Source organism: Bison bison, unplaced genomic scaffold, assembly GCF_000754665.1.
Source record: "Bison bison bison isolate TAMUID 2011002044 unplaced genomic scaffold, Bison_UMD1.0 scf7180017864297, whole genome shotgun sequence".
NCBI classification, from domain to species: Eukaryota; Metazoa; Chordata; class Mammalia; order Artiodactyla; family Bovidae; genus Bison; species Bison bison.
Window position 1 is genome coordinate 7,497,338 of NW_011494869.1, and position 18,861 is coordinate 7,516,198.

General features: G+C 37.6%; 1 protein-coding gene across 2 annotated transcripts in view; it reads left to right on the plus strand.

Annotated features, from left to right (window-relative positions):
* The window catches only part of NAE1 (NEDD8 activating enzyme E1 subunit 1), a 23,943-nt gene that overhangs the window by 482 nt on the left and 4,600 nt on the right, over positions 1-18,861 (plus strand). Inside the window, exons 2-17 of one of the 2 annotated variants that reach the window (XM_010851086.1) lie at positions 3,281-3,384; positions 3,473-3,533; positions 4,774-4,804; positions 5,601-5,672; positions 5,892-5,971; positions 6,544-6,653; positions 8,269-8,378; positions 9,763-9,825; positions 10,480-10,543; positions 10,855-10,946; positions 12,752-12,811; positions 12,901-13,034; positions 14,606-14,681; positions 14,922-14,961; positions 16,213-16,299; positions 17,019-17,111. In XM_010851086.1, coding sequence (XP_010849388.1) covers positions 3,281-3,384; positions 3,473-3,533; positions 4,774-4,804; positions 5,601-5,672; positions 5,892-5,971; positions 6,544-6,653; positions 8,269-8,378; positions 9,763-9,825; positions 10,480-10,543; positions 10,855-10,946; positions 12,752-12,811; positions 12,901-13,034; positions 14,606-14,681; positions 14,922-14,961; positions 16,213-16,299; positions 17,019-17,111 — 1,277 coding nt within the window. Of the gene's footprint in view, positions 1-3,280; positions 3,385-3,472; positions 3,534-4,773; positions 4,805-5,600; positions 5,673-5,891; positions 5,972-6,543; positions 6,654-8,268; positions 8,379-9,762; positions 9,826-10,479; positions 10,544-10,854; positions 10,947-12,751; positions 12,812-12,900; positions 13,035-14,605; positions 14,682-14,921; positions 14,962-16,212; positions 16,300-17,018; positions 17,112-18,861 lie in introns of those variants that run through there. The other variant, XM_010851087.1, reaches the window with a different exon arrangement.

Below are 18,861 nucleotides of genomic sequence, written 5' to 3' on the forward strand. Positions count from 1 at the left end.
GCTCGGGACTACCCCATCTCGGCCGCCGAGGGCAGCACCGAATGCTAGGTATTGTTCTAAACCGGCGCTGTCCAGTAGAAATATAATGCCCGTCTCATGTGAGCCACATACGTAGTTATATATATGTGTATATATAGCACATGTATATATGTGTATATATAACATAATATTTATATTTGTAGTCACATTAAAAAAGGACAAACGGGTGAAAATAATTTTAATACTTCAGTTTATTTTGTTTAACCCAGTATGTGCAAAATATTACTATTTCAACGCATAATCAGTATAAAAAGTTATTAGAGATATTTTACAATTTTTTCATTCTGTCCTCAGAATCCAACATTTTACACTTTTGGCGCGTCTCAAATTGGACTAGCCTTATTTCTAGTGCTCAGTAGCCACATGTGGCTAATGGACTAATGGATATCTACTTAATGGACTGTAGGTCTAAGCCATTGGGCTAGTCGTTGGCTACTTCCTCTCCCATGCCTTGTCTCCTAACACTCCCCATTCCTTATTTATTGAGCATTTTCTATGTGGTTAAAGGGCTTCCATGGTGGCTCAGCTGTAAAACATTCACCAGCAATGCAGGAGACCATCTACAATGCAGGAGACGTTGGTTTCATCCCTGCATTGGGAAGATCCCCTGGAGAAGGAAATGACAACCCACTCCAGTATTCTTGCCTGGGAAGTCCCATGGACAGAGGATCCTGGCGGGCTGTCGTCTCTGGGGTCACAAAAGAGTCGGACATGACTTAGAGACTAAACCACCACCAAAGGCAGCAGAAATAGCACAACCATATGGCCCCCCTCCTTTCTGAAGACCCACAAGCCAGAAGTTACAGTATGTCCCTAAGGACTGGAACTCATTTTCACCTCTGGCTTAGTGCTGTTGTTAGGGGCTTTATGCACTCAATTGTGAGAGCAGTCTTGAAGGCAGATATTCTGTCTCCTTTATAGATGGAAAAACTGACTCTTAAAAGTTTGATAACCTGCCCTGAGTATCCCATGTGTTTGAACCAGGATGTAAACTCAAGCCTTCTGGGTTTTCCAAAGCTGATAAGGTCTGCTCCCTGGGGAAAGGGAAAGGAAAGTTTCTGGGGGAAGAAGCAAGATGGTAGAGACTTTGTAACCAACTTGTGTTCTCTTGTAAATTCTTGGAGATCCTTGTGTTTTGGAGCAGAGGTAACCATACATGACAGAGCTGATAAAATATTTTAGATTACTAAGTAACTGTGACAAAAGAGAGTTTTTTGCTGAATCCAGTCCATTTAAGGAACAAACAGAACTATTTATTGATTTTGAAGTGTCAGAGGGAAGCAGGTACAAGCAAGATTGTGCCACCAGCTAGCAGTCAGCAGGCCCTGCCTTCCTTAGCCAGCAAGAGAATGGAGAGGATTGATTTTTGTTTGGGCCATTTCTTGAAACGTATTACCTAGAGATGCACCGATATTCTCTTAGGCTCTTTCTCCAACTACCCAAGTATCCATCAACCGAATATGCCAAGTGTCTTCTGTGTGCCCTACTTTCATAGGAAAAAAACAGAGGTTTCCAGTCTGTCTGGTTCTTCTAGACTCATCCTCCATGCATTTGACAGCTATTCAATGATTATTTATCCTGGGCAAGGCACTGTATCAAGCACTGGGGCTTCAGTGGTGAACGTAGGGAGTGGTTTGTGCCCTTACGGAACTTAGAGTGGAATGGAGAGATGGATGTTCAGCAAATAAAACGCCAGATGAGGCAGTTACAGTTGTGATTTACTCTGGAGGACGTACAGGCTGCATAATAGGAGAGGATATGCTTTAGACAACGGACAGGAAGCAGCTTAAAGTCTCTCAGTCCTCCAGGCTATGATATTTTTCTAATGATTTGGGCTTCCTCTGTGTTTCCTATACTGACAAGAAAAGACATATTAGACTTTCTGGGCAAAGGTAGCCATGTTAGCTCAGCTGTCATGATGCCTGTTTGATCACATATCTTGCCCTGTTAATAATATGCTGGTGTGACAAGATGTAACATGTATTTCAGGTTATAACACATTTCTAATCCTTATTACATCTTTCTGTTTGTTAATGTATGCATTTACGAGTCATGCTGTTAGAATTGGGAATAACATTTTAAAGCACTCCTGTAGAAGTCAGTGTGAAGGTTTTTCAGATGGTACTTCAGTTTTCTTGGTAAAGCTTTTCTCACTCTTGAACATGTCATGGTGGATCAGTATTATGTCAAGATCTTAAATTATACTGGATCCCTGTAACTTAAGGAGAAATAAAATAGAGGATGCATGTGTGCTCAGTCGCTTCGGTCGCTTCAGTTGTGTCCAACTCTTTGCAACCCTGTGGACTGTAACCCTCCAGGCTCCTCTGTCCATGGGATTCTCCAGGCAAGAATACTGGAGTGGGTTGCCATGTACTTTTCCAGGGAATCTTTGCGACCCAGGGATCGAACCCGTGTCTCCTGAGTCTCCTGCCCTGCAGGCATATTCTTTACCCATTGAGCCACCTGGGAAGCCCAAAATAGAGAATGTTGTTGTTGTTCAGTCACCGAGTCGTGTCTGACTCTTTGCGACCCCATGGACTGCAGCGCACTAGGCTTCTCTGTCTTTCACCATCTCCTGGAGCTTGCTCAAACTCATGTCCATTGAGTCGGTGATGCCATCCAACCATTTCATTCTCTGTCGTTCCCTTCTCCTGCCTTCAGTCTTTCCCAGCATCAGGGTCTTTTCTAATGAGTTGGCTCTTTACAGGTGGCCAAAGTATTGGAGCTTCAGCTTCAGCATTAGCCCTTCCAATGAATGTTCAGGATTGATTTCTTTAGGATGGACTGGTTGGATCTCCTTGCAGTCCAAGGGACACTCAAGAGTCTTCTCTAACACCACAGTTCAAAAGCATCAATTCTTCGGCACTCAGCCTTCTGAGAATAATAGGTTTTAATAATAATAGAGAATAATAGGTTTTAAATCTGAAGTACTTCTCTAATGTTAATAAATATAAAGACTTTCTGTTCTGTAAGTTATCTGACTTGAAAAGAGTAATGAACTAAGAGCTGAAAGACCAAGTGTCTAGTTCTGATTTGACCCCCGCTTTAACCATGACAGGCTCAAGCTCAGGTTACTCAGCTGTGTGATTCCCATAACACCTCCTGCTGTTCCTGTCTCACATGTGTGCCATGCTGCTCACATCAGTTATTTGATGCAAGAACACTTTAACGATCACCATTCAAATAAAGTTGTATTTTCATGGAAGTTTTTAACATGTTAAATTTGTGTCTTCTTTTGTAGGTTGTGGGGTGATCACGGCCAGGAGGCTCTAGAATCTGCTCATGTTTGCCTAATAAACGCAACAGCCACAGGAACTGAAATCCTTAAAAATTTGGTGCTACCGGGTATGATAGTTTTGTGGTTGTAAATTTACTTCTTTAAGGTTTTTAACCAGAAACATATATTCTTGACGGACTCTGTTTTATTTCCCAGGCATTGGTTCATTTACAATTATTGATGGAAATCAGGTCAGCGGAGAAGATGCTGGAAATAAGTATGTTCTATTCTTTTCAAATACATTCTTTAGAGAAGGCAGTGCATTGTCATGCGAGAGCAAGGCCTAAACCCCAGCTTCACCTCTCAGTCAGGGTGACTTGACTCAGGTGGAAAGTCAAGTCAACGCTGTGTTTAGGATTACGGCAAGGATGGAGTGAGTTAATATAGGTAAAGTGCTAGCAAGCTGTCTGGCAAATAGGGTGTTAGTAAAATATAGCCATCATTACTGTCTTTATTGTTGTTATTAATGCAAAGAGTAGTCATTATTCCTTAATTTGTGAAATCTGTATCCTTCCTAAGTCCTTGCATTGATTCCTAGGTATTAGTATGTAATTAACAATAATTATATTTTGGGATTATAAGAATAATAAGAACTGCCTTTTATTTGTGGTGTCTTCTAGGCTTGGTCCAGGTATCTCTCTTCCTACACTACATTGTCTCTATAAGAATGCCATTTTAAAGTTGGCTTGTATATCATTCTTTAAAGATGATCATACATAGACTGTCAGGGCATTCCCAAATTTGGATTTCAAGCTTCCCTTTTCAGGAGCTTGGAGTCTGTGTTCTCTCATGTTTGTCAAAAATCAACAACAATGAGTAAATACAAGGGAAATCAGATTTTGGTTCATATTTGGCTTGGTTATCCTTTCTTTGGGTAGAGTACCCTGACTCTGAGAAGCAGACTCAGATATGGGCCTCCGGACATGATAAGGGTATGTGTGGGAGAAAGCCTGAGTAAATCTGTTATAGTTATCTGCAAGAGCAGTCTAGCATTTCCCAAGGGTGGGTCTGTGGAACTTTGGTTCTAGGGAACGTTTATAGCTGTTAAATGGGCATATGGATTCCGTGGTCAAATTATAAAGTATTTCCTTAGTATAAGATTTTAATATTGTGTATTATATATGCTATTAATTTCCAAGAGAGGATATAATGCATGGTGTTTCCCAAACTTTTGAAACTTTCCTCCAGGGCAAACATTTTGGGAAACATTGATTTATTAGTCTGTCTTGCGACCCAGGGATTGAACCCGTTTCTCCTGAGTCTCCTGACCTGGGAAGCCCAAGATAAAGAATGTTGTTATAAGTTTTCACTCAGCTTTCTTCCTCTAGGAAGTCTATTACACTCTAAAATTAAAATATATTTTGTTTTAAACTATGAATGAAGTGCACCAGGTATTACACCTAACCTTCCCTTTATAGTCCAAGAAACCATTAAAACTTTTTTTTATTCTATTTTAGTTTTTTCCTTCAGAGAAGCAGTATTGGCAAGGTAAAAATCAGTTTGTAATAGAATACAGTTGTATTTGAACACCTAGTGATGTCACTATATCTTGATTGCTTGAAAAGCTTTACTTTGAAAGAGGTTAACTGTTAAATTGTATTAGAATCATTATAACCTGGTTTTTAAAAAGATCTTATTATTTCTCTGAGAAAAAAATTAATTCATTTCTTTCTGATCTTATAAAGATTTATGTGCTTGGTAATTTAAGAACTTAGAAGTTTTATATTGTATCCTGTATTAAAGCTAAATACTAAGTAATGTTAATAGTCAGAAGTTGGGGTATTTGGGTTAAGATTTTTTACCAAGAGTTAGTCAGAATGTGTCTTATTTTTGTATTTCATATTAAAAATCTTACAGAGCCATATTGGTCAACTTAGTGTAGTATTGTGTACTACATAATGTATTATATAGTATTATGTATGTAGTTTCCTTAAAGACTGATCTCTCTTATACAGGATTGTAAATGTGGAAGGTTAGCATAAGTCCAAACATGACTTAGAATATCCCTGCCTGCTACCCAGAGTTTTCTGGTCATTTGCCTAATCAGAAAAGTAGAGTGCAAATCATGTAGTCATGTAAGAATTCTGAATAATGATGGTTTAGCTCTGTTTTAAAGAATATTATGGTTTAGTCTCAGTTTCTAAATTCTATGAAAAGCAGACTCTTCATATCTATGCATGGAGTTTGGGTTGTTTTACAGTCTGTTTGCCTGATCTGTAAATTAGGGGGTTACATTTTAACCAAATTTTTTTCTAATTAAAGTCAAATGCTTTGTTTTTTAAAGAACCGAGCTCAAGCTGCCATGGAATTCTTACAAGAATTAAATAACGATGTCTCTGGGAGTTTTGTGGAAGAGGTATATATGTTATTATTTCTGTACAGAAATATAATTTTTTAGTAATTCAGAGCCCTAGGAATTTAGAATTTTAATCTTTGTATTTTTATGTTGAAAGTTGAATTATTTTAACATTGGAGTCTAGCATTTGCCTCACTTGTTCTAAAAAAGCTTAACCATTTCTGTCATATTTAATATGATTGTGAAATTGTTGGATTTTCTTTCCCCTGTCCTATTTAGAGTCCAGAAAACCTTCTAGACAATGATCCTTCATTTTTCTGTAGGTTTACCATTGTGGTTGCAACTCAGCTTTCTGAAAGGTAAATTTTTAAGTTAATTTGTTTTTATTTTAACCTCTTATTAGATTTGCATAGTTTTGTTTTCTCTGCAGAGTCTATGGTTTTTAAATTCTTCAATTCCATAGAAACCTTTAATTAGAAGTGGTCTAATTAAAATCTCCAGCATTAAAAACATAGGGAAGAGAAAAACACAGAGATGTGAAACTTAGAACGGTTAAATTGAACATTGGTTATTTTTTTAGTGGGAAAAAAAAAAACAATTAATTATAGGGAGTGCTTGGGGGTAGATAAATAGGTTTTATAAATATTTTCTTCTTTATTATAGAAATGTTTTTCAGTAACATTCTCCCTAATACGAAAGACAAGGCTTTCATATCTCTCTAGTCCAACAGATATACTTACTTTGAAACTGCTGCCTTGTGGACTTGCTTGCTTTTCAGCCTATCTTTATGTAAATATGCTGTTTATATGAATGCAAAAGTTATATCTTTGCATTTATTATTTAGTGAGGAAGTTGCTTCATTTTAAGGCATTTTCATGTTGGGCATCTATCCATTTGCTTATGTTCTTGTCTATTATGCCTTCTTTTACAGTACATTACTACGTTTAGCAGATGTCCTCTGGAATTCCCAAATCCCTCTTTTGATCTGTAGGACATATGGACTAGTTGGTTATATGAGGATCATTATAAAAGAACATCCAGGTAAAATTGTTGCACATATGGGGCTTCCTGTTGGTTGTTTTAGCTATAATTTTAGGAACTTGATAATTTAGAAAGTCAGTTTGAAATCACAAAGTTAATTTATAGCAGCACAACTCTGGTTACAGGTTCAAAGTGCTAATCAGAATCAGTAGGCTTTAATCTTCCTATTTCCTTTACTAAGCATTATAGAAGGATACAAAGCAGGAGATAAAATAGGTACAGCTTTGTCATGTTATTAGGAGGCCTGGCAGCTCTGCAAGTACCTAGCTTTTTTTGCCTCTTAGCCTACATAGGGCATATATGGCTGGCACAAGCAAGAGCCAAGGAATGTGGGTCACATTGATACAGAGAGGTTACACTACCTTTTCCCCACCTGTTTTCCATTCTATTCTTATATAGGCCTCAGGCTCCCCCAGTTGAGGTATAATTCCACACAACAATCAAGGCATTTGACTAACTACTGTTCCAAGGAAACTGTGTTAGTAGGAGACTAAAGTCATTCAAAGGCAGGCTTGCATCAACTCAAGTTCCTTACTTACACAATTTTGATCTTAAATCATCATAAGATTTTCACTCAGGACTCATACATTGCTGTGAGCCAGGTCGTCTGTTAGTGCAGTGATAGTATCACTGAAAAGTGATGTCTGCTTGGGAAGCTGGGGAGTGGCTTTTGGGGATAAGCTTTTGGCAGTGGGGCAGGGTCATTTAAGAGTTGTGAGAAGAGTGATGAGGTAAACATTTTGTTTTAAATGGGTCACTCTGAAGCCCGGTGGAGAATGAATGGATTTGGAGGGACAAAGGTTGGAGGCAAGGATTGCTTTTAGATTTTCAGCGGTCTAGGTCTGAGAAAGAGAGAGAGACAAAGACAGAGAGAGCATCCTTGACTGAGGGCAGATGTTATAAGGATAGGGAAGAGGGGAGAGATGATAATGAAGGTTAAGCTTGCTAGCTGTATGCTGGCCTTTATGTGGGTTATTTCATTTACTCTTTTCCAAATCCTTATAAAGTCGATACTATTGTATCTGCTTTTTATAGATAAGGATGCTGAGGCATAGAGAGATTAAGTTATTTGCCTAAGGTCACACAGCTAGCAAGTGACAGAACTGAGCCTCCCTCTAAACACTCACTGAAATTACACACTTTCCCGTACTCTCCTCTATGGAGGGCTGTGTACGAAATGACAGCAGGATGTGGGGAATGACTGATAACTGGGCCATGGAAGCTTGAAGTCAAGGAAGACCATCACATTCCTAAGGAAGAGGTATAGGTAGATGGTGATGCTGTCTGTTGAAAACCATAGGAGGAGGAAGGGTAGGTTTTTGGGTGCTATCTGAACACATTTTCATCTTTTCCGATTATAATAACAAGAAAATTCTGTGCTAAAGGAATCTTTGTTTTATTTTTATTAATACTGTAGTCCACTTACGATTTGTGCATTTAGTAAAATATAAGTTTATATGTAAATTTAACTCAGTAATGAACAAAACAGTGAGAAAAAGCTGTAGGCCCTGTGTCCATTTAAAAATTACAGATTTCCTAAGTTCCTGTGATATATATGTTGCCAGCAATATTGCTAAGGAAATAAGTTTATCTTTCGGGATTATTTGGTTCACAGTAATAGAATCTCATCCAGATAATGCCTTAGAGGATCTACGACTGGATAAGCCATTTCCTGAACTGAGAGAACATTTTCAGTCTTACGATTTGGATCATATGGAAAAAAAGGTTGGTGGTGTGTGTGACTTTTCATTTATAAGTATACTGAAAACTTTTTTTTTTAACCTAAGGTTTTTGAATTACAAAGTGAGAAAATATAAACCTCATCCAGGTCACACAGTAACAACATTGTACCTAATTTATTTTAAATAAATCTATCTTTCCCCCAAATTTAAAAACTTTTTTATTGAAGAAAAGTACATTAACTGAACATATCTGTGTAATCAACACTCAAGTCAAGAAATTGGACTTTGTGTGTGTGTGTGTGTTTGCCTGCCATGCAGCCTGTAGGATCTTAGTTCTCTGGCCAAGGATTGAACCTGTGCCCCTGCAGTGGAAGCAGGGAGTCCTAACCACGGGATTGGACACTCACATGTACCAGAAGCCCCCTTCATGGTTCTTTTCTCCTAAACAAAGAGATGTACTTTTTAAAATAGTTTGAATGTGGGGTGGGTGTTTGTTGAAATTGACTCCTGTTGAAACTTATTTTTAGAGTTTGAGAATTACCAAGGCAACTGCATATTTCATTATAGAAATAATGATATTTATAACAGGCCATGTACTTTAAGGCATATATATGTATTTTCCTACCTACACGTTAGTGCAGGTATTTGGTTCATCAGCAAACGCAGAAAAGATCCCTTGTCCTTAGTCTAGGCTTGATGTCTGAAATCAAGATGTGAAAGTGAAAGTCGCTCAGTCGTGTCTGACTCTTTGCGACCTCATGGACTATATAGTCCATGGAATTCTCTAGGCCAGAATACTGGAGTGGGTAGCCTACCCCTTCTCCAGGGGATCTTCCCAACGCAGGAATTGAACCAGGGTCTCCTGCATTGCAGGCGAATTCTTTACCAACTGAGCTATCAGGGAAGCTCTACTTGAGCTTTATTTCTTTTTTTTAAATTTTATTTTATTTTTATACTTTACAATATTGTATTAGTTTTGCCAAATATCGAAATGAATCCGCCACAGGTATACCTGTGTTCCCCATCCTGAACCCTCCTCCCTCCCCATACCCTCCCTCTGGGTCGTCCCAGTGCACCAGCCCCAAGCATCCAGTATCGTGCATAGAAGTGATCCCTAAAAGTATAGTCTTTGAGCTTTATTTCTGAGTGGCAGTCTCTGAGACTGTTTTCTGAATGTTAAAAGGAACAGTTGTAGTATATACCTGCCTTACAAGGATTAAATTGGACACTGCCTCGAAAAGCTTTGTTAAGCAATTTTTATTAACCCAGTTCATTTTTCCTCCATTCATTATTCCACATATACTGAGAGATGCAAACATGGTGGAATAATTGAGTAAAGTATTGTTGAATTTGTTGAAAATGATACGGTGTAGTGAAAAATAAATGTTAACTAATACGGATATTTTCTTTGATTGTTTTATTTTTAGGACCATAGCCACACTCCATGGATTGTGATCGTAGCTAAATACTTAGCACAGTGGTATAGTGAAGTATGTCCTTTCTTTCTTTTTTTTCCCTAAGATTTATTTATTTATTTGACCGTGTTGGGTCTTAGTTGTGGCATGTGGGATCTTTGTTGGCACACGGGACTTCTGGTTGCTTGTGCACAGGCTTCTCTAGTTGTGGTGCGGGCTTAGTTGTCCCACGGCATGGGAAATCTTAGTTCCCTGACCAGGGATTGAACCCACATCCCCTGCATTGGAAGGCGGATTCTTAACCACTAGACCAGCAGGGAAGTCCCAGTATTTTCTTTCTTGAGAAAGGACATTCCATATGTGACTGTATTTTTTCAGTTTATTATAAAGAATTTCATTGGAGGGAATGGGAGACTGATATTTTTTCCTTATGGGATTATAGGAAAAGTGGATGTTTTTCAGTTTGAATCTAGCATTTTCTCTTTTGATACTGACATTTTTATTAACAAAATGAAATTTGAACAAATGTCATTCTGAAACTGGCAGTGAGGAGTGAATGTAGAGAAATGACCCACACTTTTTGTTTTCTATCAAGTCAGCTGGTTTCACTGAGGTATCGATTTGCTGATGCAATCTCATGTGGATGGGGAAATTGGCAGGAAACTGGACTTTTAATTTCCATATCTTGAGTTTTTGCAACTATATTTAAATTTATTTAACCCAATTTAGACCAATGGACGAATACCTAAAACATATAAAGAAAAAGAAGACTTCAGAGATTTGATTAGACAAGGTAATTTGGGATTTGATTAAACCTCGTATAAAGTTTAAAAAGATTGCTTGAAGCTAATTTTATTGGATTTCTGTCAGCACTTTTGTTGGATGATGCCATCTTGAGCTTTTATTTTATTTTCCTCAGGGGAGGTTAAGGAACCACTCCTTGTGTAATTTTAAGAATGAATAATGATAAGCTGTATTTCTTCTTAAGGTTCAGTATCCAATCCTCCCTTCTGAATCTGACAAAGTTATTTCCTTAATGTTGGGGAAGGAGAAGGAATGAAAAGAAAAAGGCTGTTCTTTGCTAATTAGTTTCTATTTTAATAGGAATTTTAAAGAATGAAAATGGGACTCCAGAAGATGAAGAGAATTTTGAAGAAGCTATTAAAAATGTGAATACAGCACTAAATACAACTCAGGTATTAAGAGCTACTGAAGTATTCACCAGTGAAAGGTGTTTTCTAAAGTCCTCATAGGTGAAATAGTTGATTTTAGTTTTAATTTAATATTTCTTAAATTGTATAGTTGGTTAGAAATTAATATTATAATACAGCTTTAATCTTCTTTTATTAGATTCTGTATTGTCCTTGTTAAAATGGATGTCAGTGCTTCAGCATATAATATTTATGCAGTAATTTACATAAATTAATTGTTTGAAGTACATGATTTGTGAGTAGTAAGGGTTTAGGGGTAGGAATTATATAATGAAGGTGTTACTTTGCTAGTCCAAATAGTGTTGCCTGAAAAGTTAAATCTTACTGTGCATTTGCTTTTATTTTTTTGCATTTGCTTTTAACAGTAATTATTTGAATACATTGGAAGATGTTCTTAATAATATCATATACCTTAAAAATTACTTGGAGGACTTTATTGTTGAAGTTTGACCAGTGAAGTTTTGGGGGAACTTTGGAATAACAAAATTGGTAGTTAAAATTTTCTTATAGTTTAAAACAGCAAAAAACGCTACCTTTCAAGTTAGGAAAGCACTTAAGGTGTCATTACAAACTTTTTGGAGACAGTGAGGTTGTGTTGCTGAGTGATTAAAAATATGTGCTGTGTGAACCACACAGTTTTCTGGGGTGATAGAAATTTTCTAATGTCTCAATTGGAGCGATGGTTAAAAGTATATGTATAGTTACAAGAAAGCATCAAATTGTCATTTAAGATTTGTGCATTTCACTGAATGTATAATTTACCCCAGTTGAAAAAAAACAAATAAGGTTCTGTGATTGGGGGACAGTGAGCTAAGCAGACAGACAAATGTACTAGGTACTGTGAACAAAATTAGAGCAGAACAAAGGGGTAGAGCATGAGGGGAAGGAGGAGGTCTGGGATCGGGAGGGACCAGGGAGACTTTGAAGGAGATGTGTTTAAGCAGAAGCCTAAGTGAAGTGTGACATGCAGAGGTCTGGAAGAAGAGGTTTTCAGGCTGAGGAAGTACAAGTACAAAGGCCCAGAAGTGGGATGATGCCTGGCATTTGTTCAAGGATGGGTATGAAAGCCACTGTGATTGGAATGAAGTGAACAAGAGGGAAAGTGGTGGGAGGAGTTTAAGTTTGGAGAGGCAGAAAGGGCCCCATCATAAAGGCAATGCAGGCCACTGAAGTGTTTTGAGCAGAGGAATGAAGTGACCTGATTTATATTTCTAAAAAAGTTATTCTGGCTCTTTTGAGGACAAAAGACTCTAGAGGGGAGTGGAAGCAGAGAGTTACCAGTAAGAAATTTCTTTTTTCCACATAACAGTAGAACCAAAGCCTACAATTTTTATAGTTTTTATAACATATGATGTTCTTGCTTGCATTAAAAGTTCTTAATTTAACTATCTTGCTCTTTTCAGAGTGCTTGTCTTCTTCTACCATCACTAGATAGGGTATACGGGTTTCAGATTTTTTATAAGCTGAAAAAACATGAAGGATTACAAATCTAGCTTGTCTGTTTTCTTCGTTCTGTCTTCAAATATAACTATAAAAAGATTTACTTAGACTCCTTCTTTACTCCATATATGATGTAAGAAAATAGGTCAGTCTTTAAATGCTAACAGGAGTGGACAGGAGGGGATTTTCTTCTGTTCTCTCTTTCCCCAACAAATCTCCATCTGGTGATAATTCTGAATAAAAGTCCAAACAAATCAGAAGTTTGTATTTGAACTTATTTGGAAGATTACAGTGAAAATAAAGGTGGGCAAATTCTTAGTATAGGTTAATGTTTTGTGTTCCTTTATTAGATCCCAAGCAGTATTGAAGATATATTTAATGATGATCGCTGCATAAATATCACCAAACAGGTAACAACAAATAAGTAAAATTAGTAACCCTTAACCTTCAGGTCAAATTGAGATGTCACTTAATATTAATTTTTTTTTCTTTTTTTTAGACTCCGACATTTTGGATTTTAGCTCGTGCCTTAAAGGAATTTGTGGCCAAAGAGGGTCAAGGAAATCTACCTGTTCGAGGCACAATTCCTGATATGATTGCAGATTCAGGCAAATATATAAAACTTCAAAATGTGTAAGTCACCTGTCTTCAAGCTATGTAAGAGAAAAATCAGTCTGTTTATATTAGAGAGGAACATGTTTTATCAGTCTACCAGAAATCAGAAATCAAATGAAAGTTTGTTATAATCTCATTGCTTTAAAAATAAGCTAAAAAACTTAGAGGGCAGATTTATTTTAAAATAAAATTTATTTTATTTTTAAGAATTTATTTTATTTTTAAGAATTAATTTTAGGTTCACAGCAAAATTGGGCAGAAAGTATAGAGAGTTCCCACTTAGTTTCTGGGCGTCAGACTTTTTCTTTCATATTTCAAGATAAACCCAACATTTGAACACTTAATTCTGTGCAATGAACCGGTCTATGTATTAACTAGTTTAATATTCACAAATATCCTATGAGAGAGATACTGTTATTGTCCCAGTTTTACAGGTGAGGAAACTAAGGCATAGAAGAGGTAATTTATTCAGGGCAGGACAACTGGTAAATGGTAAAACCAGGATTGGAATTCATGAAACCCAGATCTGTACTCATAACCATGGCTCTGTCCTCTTTTATCTGTAATTTAAAGCTTTCAAGACTCTAGTTTTTGATAACTTTTTTGTCATTAATGTTTCATAATTTAAAGAGTTCATGACTGTAGACAGACATGTGCTATCCACTGTCATAAGGATGGGTCTCAATAGATATTACCCTTGTGTATCTTTGGGTATGCTGAGGATGAATGCAGGGCCACTGGCCTGGCTTCTTCAAGGGCCAGATAATGTCACACAGAGAAGGTCTTTATTCCATAGACAGATTGTACTCTTCATGTCAGTCATTCTCTTAACAAATCTTTGTTGCCCTAGCCTAAAAGTTCAACTACTTAAAACTTGGGGAAAGTCAGTTGAGAGAAAGAAGTATGACCTCATATCAGAGGTGATCAGCTTAACACTGATCATCTCTACAGGGTGACCATCTCAAGTTTTACATGGATTTGTTAGATGGTCGGTTTTGAAGGGTTTAACTTTCCTTGGACTTGACCAAGGAGATTGAAAAAGTGAAGTCGCTCAGTCATGTCTGACTCTTTGCAACTGCATGGACTGTAGCCTGCCAGGAATTCTCCAGGCAAGAATACTGAGTGGATTGCCATTTCCTTCTCCAGGGTATTTTCCCAACCCAGGGATTGAACCCGGGTCTCCCGCATTGCAGGCAGACTCTTTATCATCTGAGCCACGAGGGAGCTTAAGCATGTTCTTTTTTTAATTTTTTTATTATTATTTTTTAAGCATGTTCTTTTGCAGCATATTTTGTTAGGTCCTCTATCAGAGAAGCATGGATCATGGACTTCTCCAGGAGGGCAAGTTTTAAATTAGGTGCTGTTAATTACTCAGAGATCCTAGGTATTAGGTGAAGTCCCAGAGTCCATCACCAGCCACTAACAGGTGCTACTGGTAGCATTTCCATGGCATTGTCACATTTCATACATTGCCAGATCAGTATTTTTTTCATGAAAGGTAAAGACATTTTTTTGTTTACTTCATGGTGATATTTAAATCTGGCAGTTTAAATATTTGTTAATAGTAGCTTTTTGTTGTTCTTTTCCAGTTACCGTGAAAAAGCAAAGAAAGATGCTGCTGCTGTGGGTAATCATGTTGCCAAATTGCTTCAGTCTATAGGCCAGGTAAGCTGCTGGGCACAGTGCCTTTGATAGACAGTACAGCTCCACATGGGCCGGATTGCATTGCATAAACCCAGCCAGGAAGGGCTCAGAGAGAGGGTGTGGCACTGGCTCAGACCTTCTGCAGAGGGTCTTTCACTTGCCTGCCTAATGAGAAGGCCAGTCATAGTGACTGGCTTTGTGCTGCACCCTCTGTTGATCTTCTTTTACATTGGAGCAAAATCTGCATTTATCTCTTTACAGGCACCAGAGTCCATTTCAGAGAAAGAATTAAAATTACTCTGTAAGTCACCTTGACTTAAATTTCCTTATTTTGTTTGATAAAAATTGTGACATGGGAAATGTTCCCAGCAATTTTAAATGGTTGAAATTAACATTTTTCCATGGTCTCAGTGGTATCAATATAGGTAATTATTGGGTAAGGTTTTTTTCTCTCTCTCATAATGAAAGGAGAGGGTATTCTAGGACTGATCAGAGATAGGTCATATCTGTATTGATACACTGAAAATTATCAGTAGTGCAGAATTGTTTTTGGCTTATTAATTTTAAATAACTTGGAAAAGTCTTATCTAAAGAGTTTGGGTATGAAGTCTTGAGTCACATGTACATTGACAAGATTGGTTTAAATACTAATTTTGATCAGTATTTGATCAGACTGTTAGAATTAGGAATTTCGCCATTTAGTTTCGGAGTGGCTAGGCTCCTGGGGTCTCTTTGATAATTCTTCAGTAGGCCCAGAGTATTTAAGAGTTAATTTAAGAATAATAAAGTCTGTTTCATATGCCACCTGGGAGTTTTTCCCCGTAGCTATGACCTCTCGTTTCTGGAAAAGCATGTTTTGTATGTTACCCATTCTTAAAATATATGTGTCCAAATTATCCATTTTAAGATTCTTCAGCAATGTTTGTTTAGGCTTAGATTTAATGTTTTGTTCCACTACTAATCTTGCGCCTCGTTTATGCATTAGTATTTGTTCTACTACATTATATGATACCAGATTAAAAGCTGGATATTGGGTATTTGAGAGTATTTGAAGGTATTTGGGTAGTATTTTGGTCTCTCTACTGGAATACATTTGAAAATTCTCATAATACAAAGTTTTTTGTTTTTAAAGCCTTAACTTATACCCAGAGCACACTATATATACCACTCCCCTTCAGGACTGCTTATCCAGAATAATAATAAAAATTACCATTCAATGAGCCTTGTCAGGCTTTCTGCGAGGTATATACTTTATACAGTTGGAATTCTGATCCACAGAACAACTCAAAGTTAAAAAATATTATTTCTGTTTTACAAATGAAAACTGAGGCTCAGACAGGTGCTGTCACCCACGTACTCAGTGCTGAACTGAATGTAATGCCAAGAACATGAATTTAAGATGGCTTGTGTTGTAGTGCCATTTCTGCTAACCATTAGAGCCACTTCTTCATATTTCTGTGTCTGTAAAGAGAATACACAAAATTTTCTGTTCTTAATCAGGATATTAGTGTATCTTAACCATTTACTTCCATCATGCCTTTCCTGTGTTCAGGCAGCAATTCAGCATTTCTTCGAGTGGTGAGATGTCGATCCTTAGCTGAAGAATACAGCTTGGATACAATTAACAAGGATGAAATTAGTGAGTAATAACCTTTTGATGCTAGGTTATTAATTTTAAGGATATGATATTTTATACATATTGTATGACAGTATGTATAACAGAGTGTATGGTGATAATATAAAGGATAATATAAATATTTATACTCTAAATTTTATTCTGTTAGCCTGTCCAAGTGGTAGTAATTTCAAAATATAAAACTCAGTGTGCTGTGTGGTGCTTAGTCGCTCAGTCGTGTCTGACTCTTTGCGACCCCATGGACTGTACACCACCAGACTCCTCTGCCATGGGGCAAAATACTGGAGTGTGTTACCACACCCTCCTCCAAGGGGTCTTCCCAACCCAGGGATTGAAGCCAGGTCTCCCACATTGCAGGTGGATTCTTTATCATCTGAGCCACCAGCAAAGCCTATAAAACTTAATGTACGTATATATAATCATATTTAGGTTACTGAGTAAGTTGTGTTATATGTAGAAGAGCTAAATTTAGCATTTTACTACTTTATTAGAGATTATGTGGCCATAACTAACTATCCATAATACCACTGGGTTTTATTTTAATAATATATTTTCCTTTATTTTACTATTATGTATCATTTTCTATTTTATCATTACAAAATATTTAAATTTTGTGATAGAATTACCTTGTATTCTGAAACTTCAGTATATAGTAAATTCAGTTTTTCCTTGTTTTTAAATCATGAATTACCCAAATTACACTGAAATGTTTTTCCTTTCAGTTTCCAGCATGGACAATCCAGATAACGAGATAGTATTATACTTAATGTTACGGGCTGTTGATAGATTTCATAAACAGCATGGTAGATATCCAGGTAAGGATAGCAATTAAATTATCAAATACAGTGAAAATATTTTTTTTTTGGCTTCACAGCATGGCTTGCGGGATCTTAGTTCCCTGACGAAGGATTGAACCCAGGCCAGAGCAGTGAAAGTTCCAAATCCTAGCCATTGGACTGCCAGGGAGTTCCCAATAAAATCTTAAATAAGTACTTAAATGGAATGAAATCTTAAAGGGCTCTTGGGGTGTTGACAGTAGTAGATGCTTGAATTCACACTGTAAACAGTTTACACATGGTTCATCTCAGTGAGGCCAAGTGTAACCAACTGCAAACAGTATTTGATTCTGAACTATTGCAGGGGACTGTTGGTTGGTTGCATATAGGATAAAACTTCTTCCTGCTAGTTTCTATAGTTGATTTCTAAGATTCACACTGAGTTTGATTTGGTAGAATGGGAAAATCACAAGAAGTATGCCAGTGACTTCTGAACTCAGAACTCTGAAGATGTTTCTTTGCTCAGTATCTATTTTTTGTTATCTATAAATGTAGTCATTGGGGAATTGGCATATGCTCCAAGGTCTTCAGTTGTCCAGGACATCTTTATTAAGATGATAGTTTTAATTGTGCAGGATTATTGCATAGCAGCACATTCTGGGTGTGTCATAAAGCCTGTTGCCCCAACTGATGTAGTATACCCAACGAGTTGTAATGTTAATGAGCAAGCTTACCAGAAAAGGAAAAAGAATGAAACAGCAAATAAATGTACTGCTTTATTTGTATTGTTTGCTTAGAATGTATTTTTTGTTATCTTCTGCATAACAGACCATCCCCAAATTTAGTAGTTTAAAACAATCCATTATTGTGTCTGTGACTTTGAGGATTGGCTAGGCTCAGTTAGATAGTTCTCCCTGGGGAAAGGGGATCCCATGGAGATGCATGATGCCTAGGGCTGGAGTCGTCCAAGAACGGAGGTGCAGGACACCTGGGGCTGGGGTCATCCATGAAGACGTACCCACTGACATGTGTGGCACTTCAGCCAGGGTACTGGAACTTCTGGGGGCTGCTCAGGCATCTGTCATCCTGTGGCTCACTGGGGCTTCCGTTCAGCATGGCAGTTCAAGATTTCTTACGTAGTGGCTGCCTTCCCCAGAGTTAACAGTTCCAAAAGACTCAGGTTGATGGCACAAAGCTTTTTATGACTTGGCTTTTGAGCATCACTAATGTCCTATTGGCTTCACAGAGTCAGCTTAGATTAAGAGTGGAAGGGGGACCACATGAGGGCATGAAGAGGTGTTCATTGGGGAGCCATCTTGGGAAATTAGCTATTATATAGAGCACAGACTTTGGAGTTAAACCTAGGTTCAAATCACTTCTTGTCTTCTTGATCTTGGGTGAGTCACTATTTCCTTCCAAGTCTCAGTTCTTTCAGTATGGAATGGTGATAATAAAACTCTTGTTAGATTGTTAGGGTTAGGTACATGATGTATGAAAATCACTTAACACACTGCCTAGCTTTTTATAAGTACTTAATAAAAGGTTCAGTTCAGTTCAGTTCAGTTGCTCAGTCGTGTCCAACTCTTCGCGACCCCATGAATCGCAGCACACCAGGCCTCCCTGTCCATCACCAACTCCCGGAGTTCACTCAGACTCACGTCCATTGAGTCAATGATGCCATCCAGCCATCTCATCCTCTGTCGTCCCCTTCTCCTCCTGCCCCCAATGCCTCCCAGCATCAGAGTCTTTTCCAATGAGTCAACTCTTTGCATGAGGTGGCCATAGTACT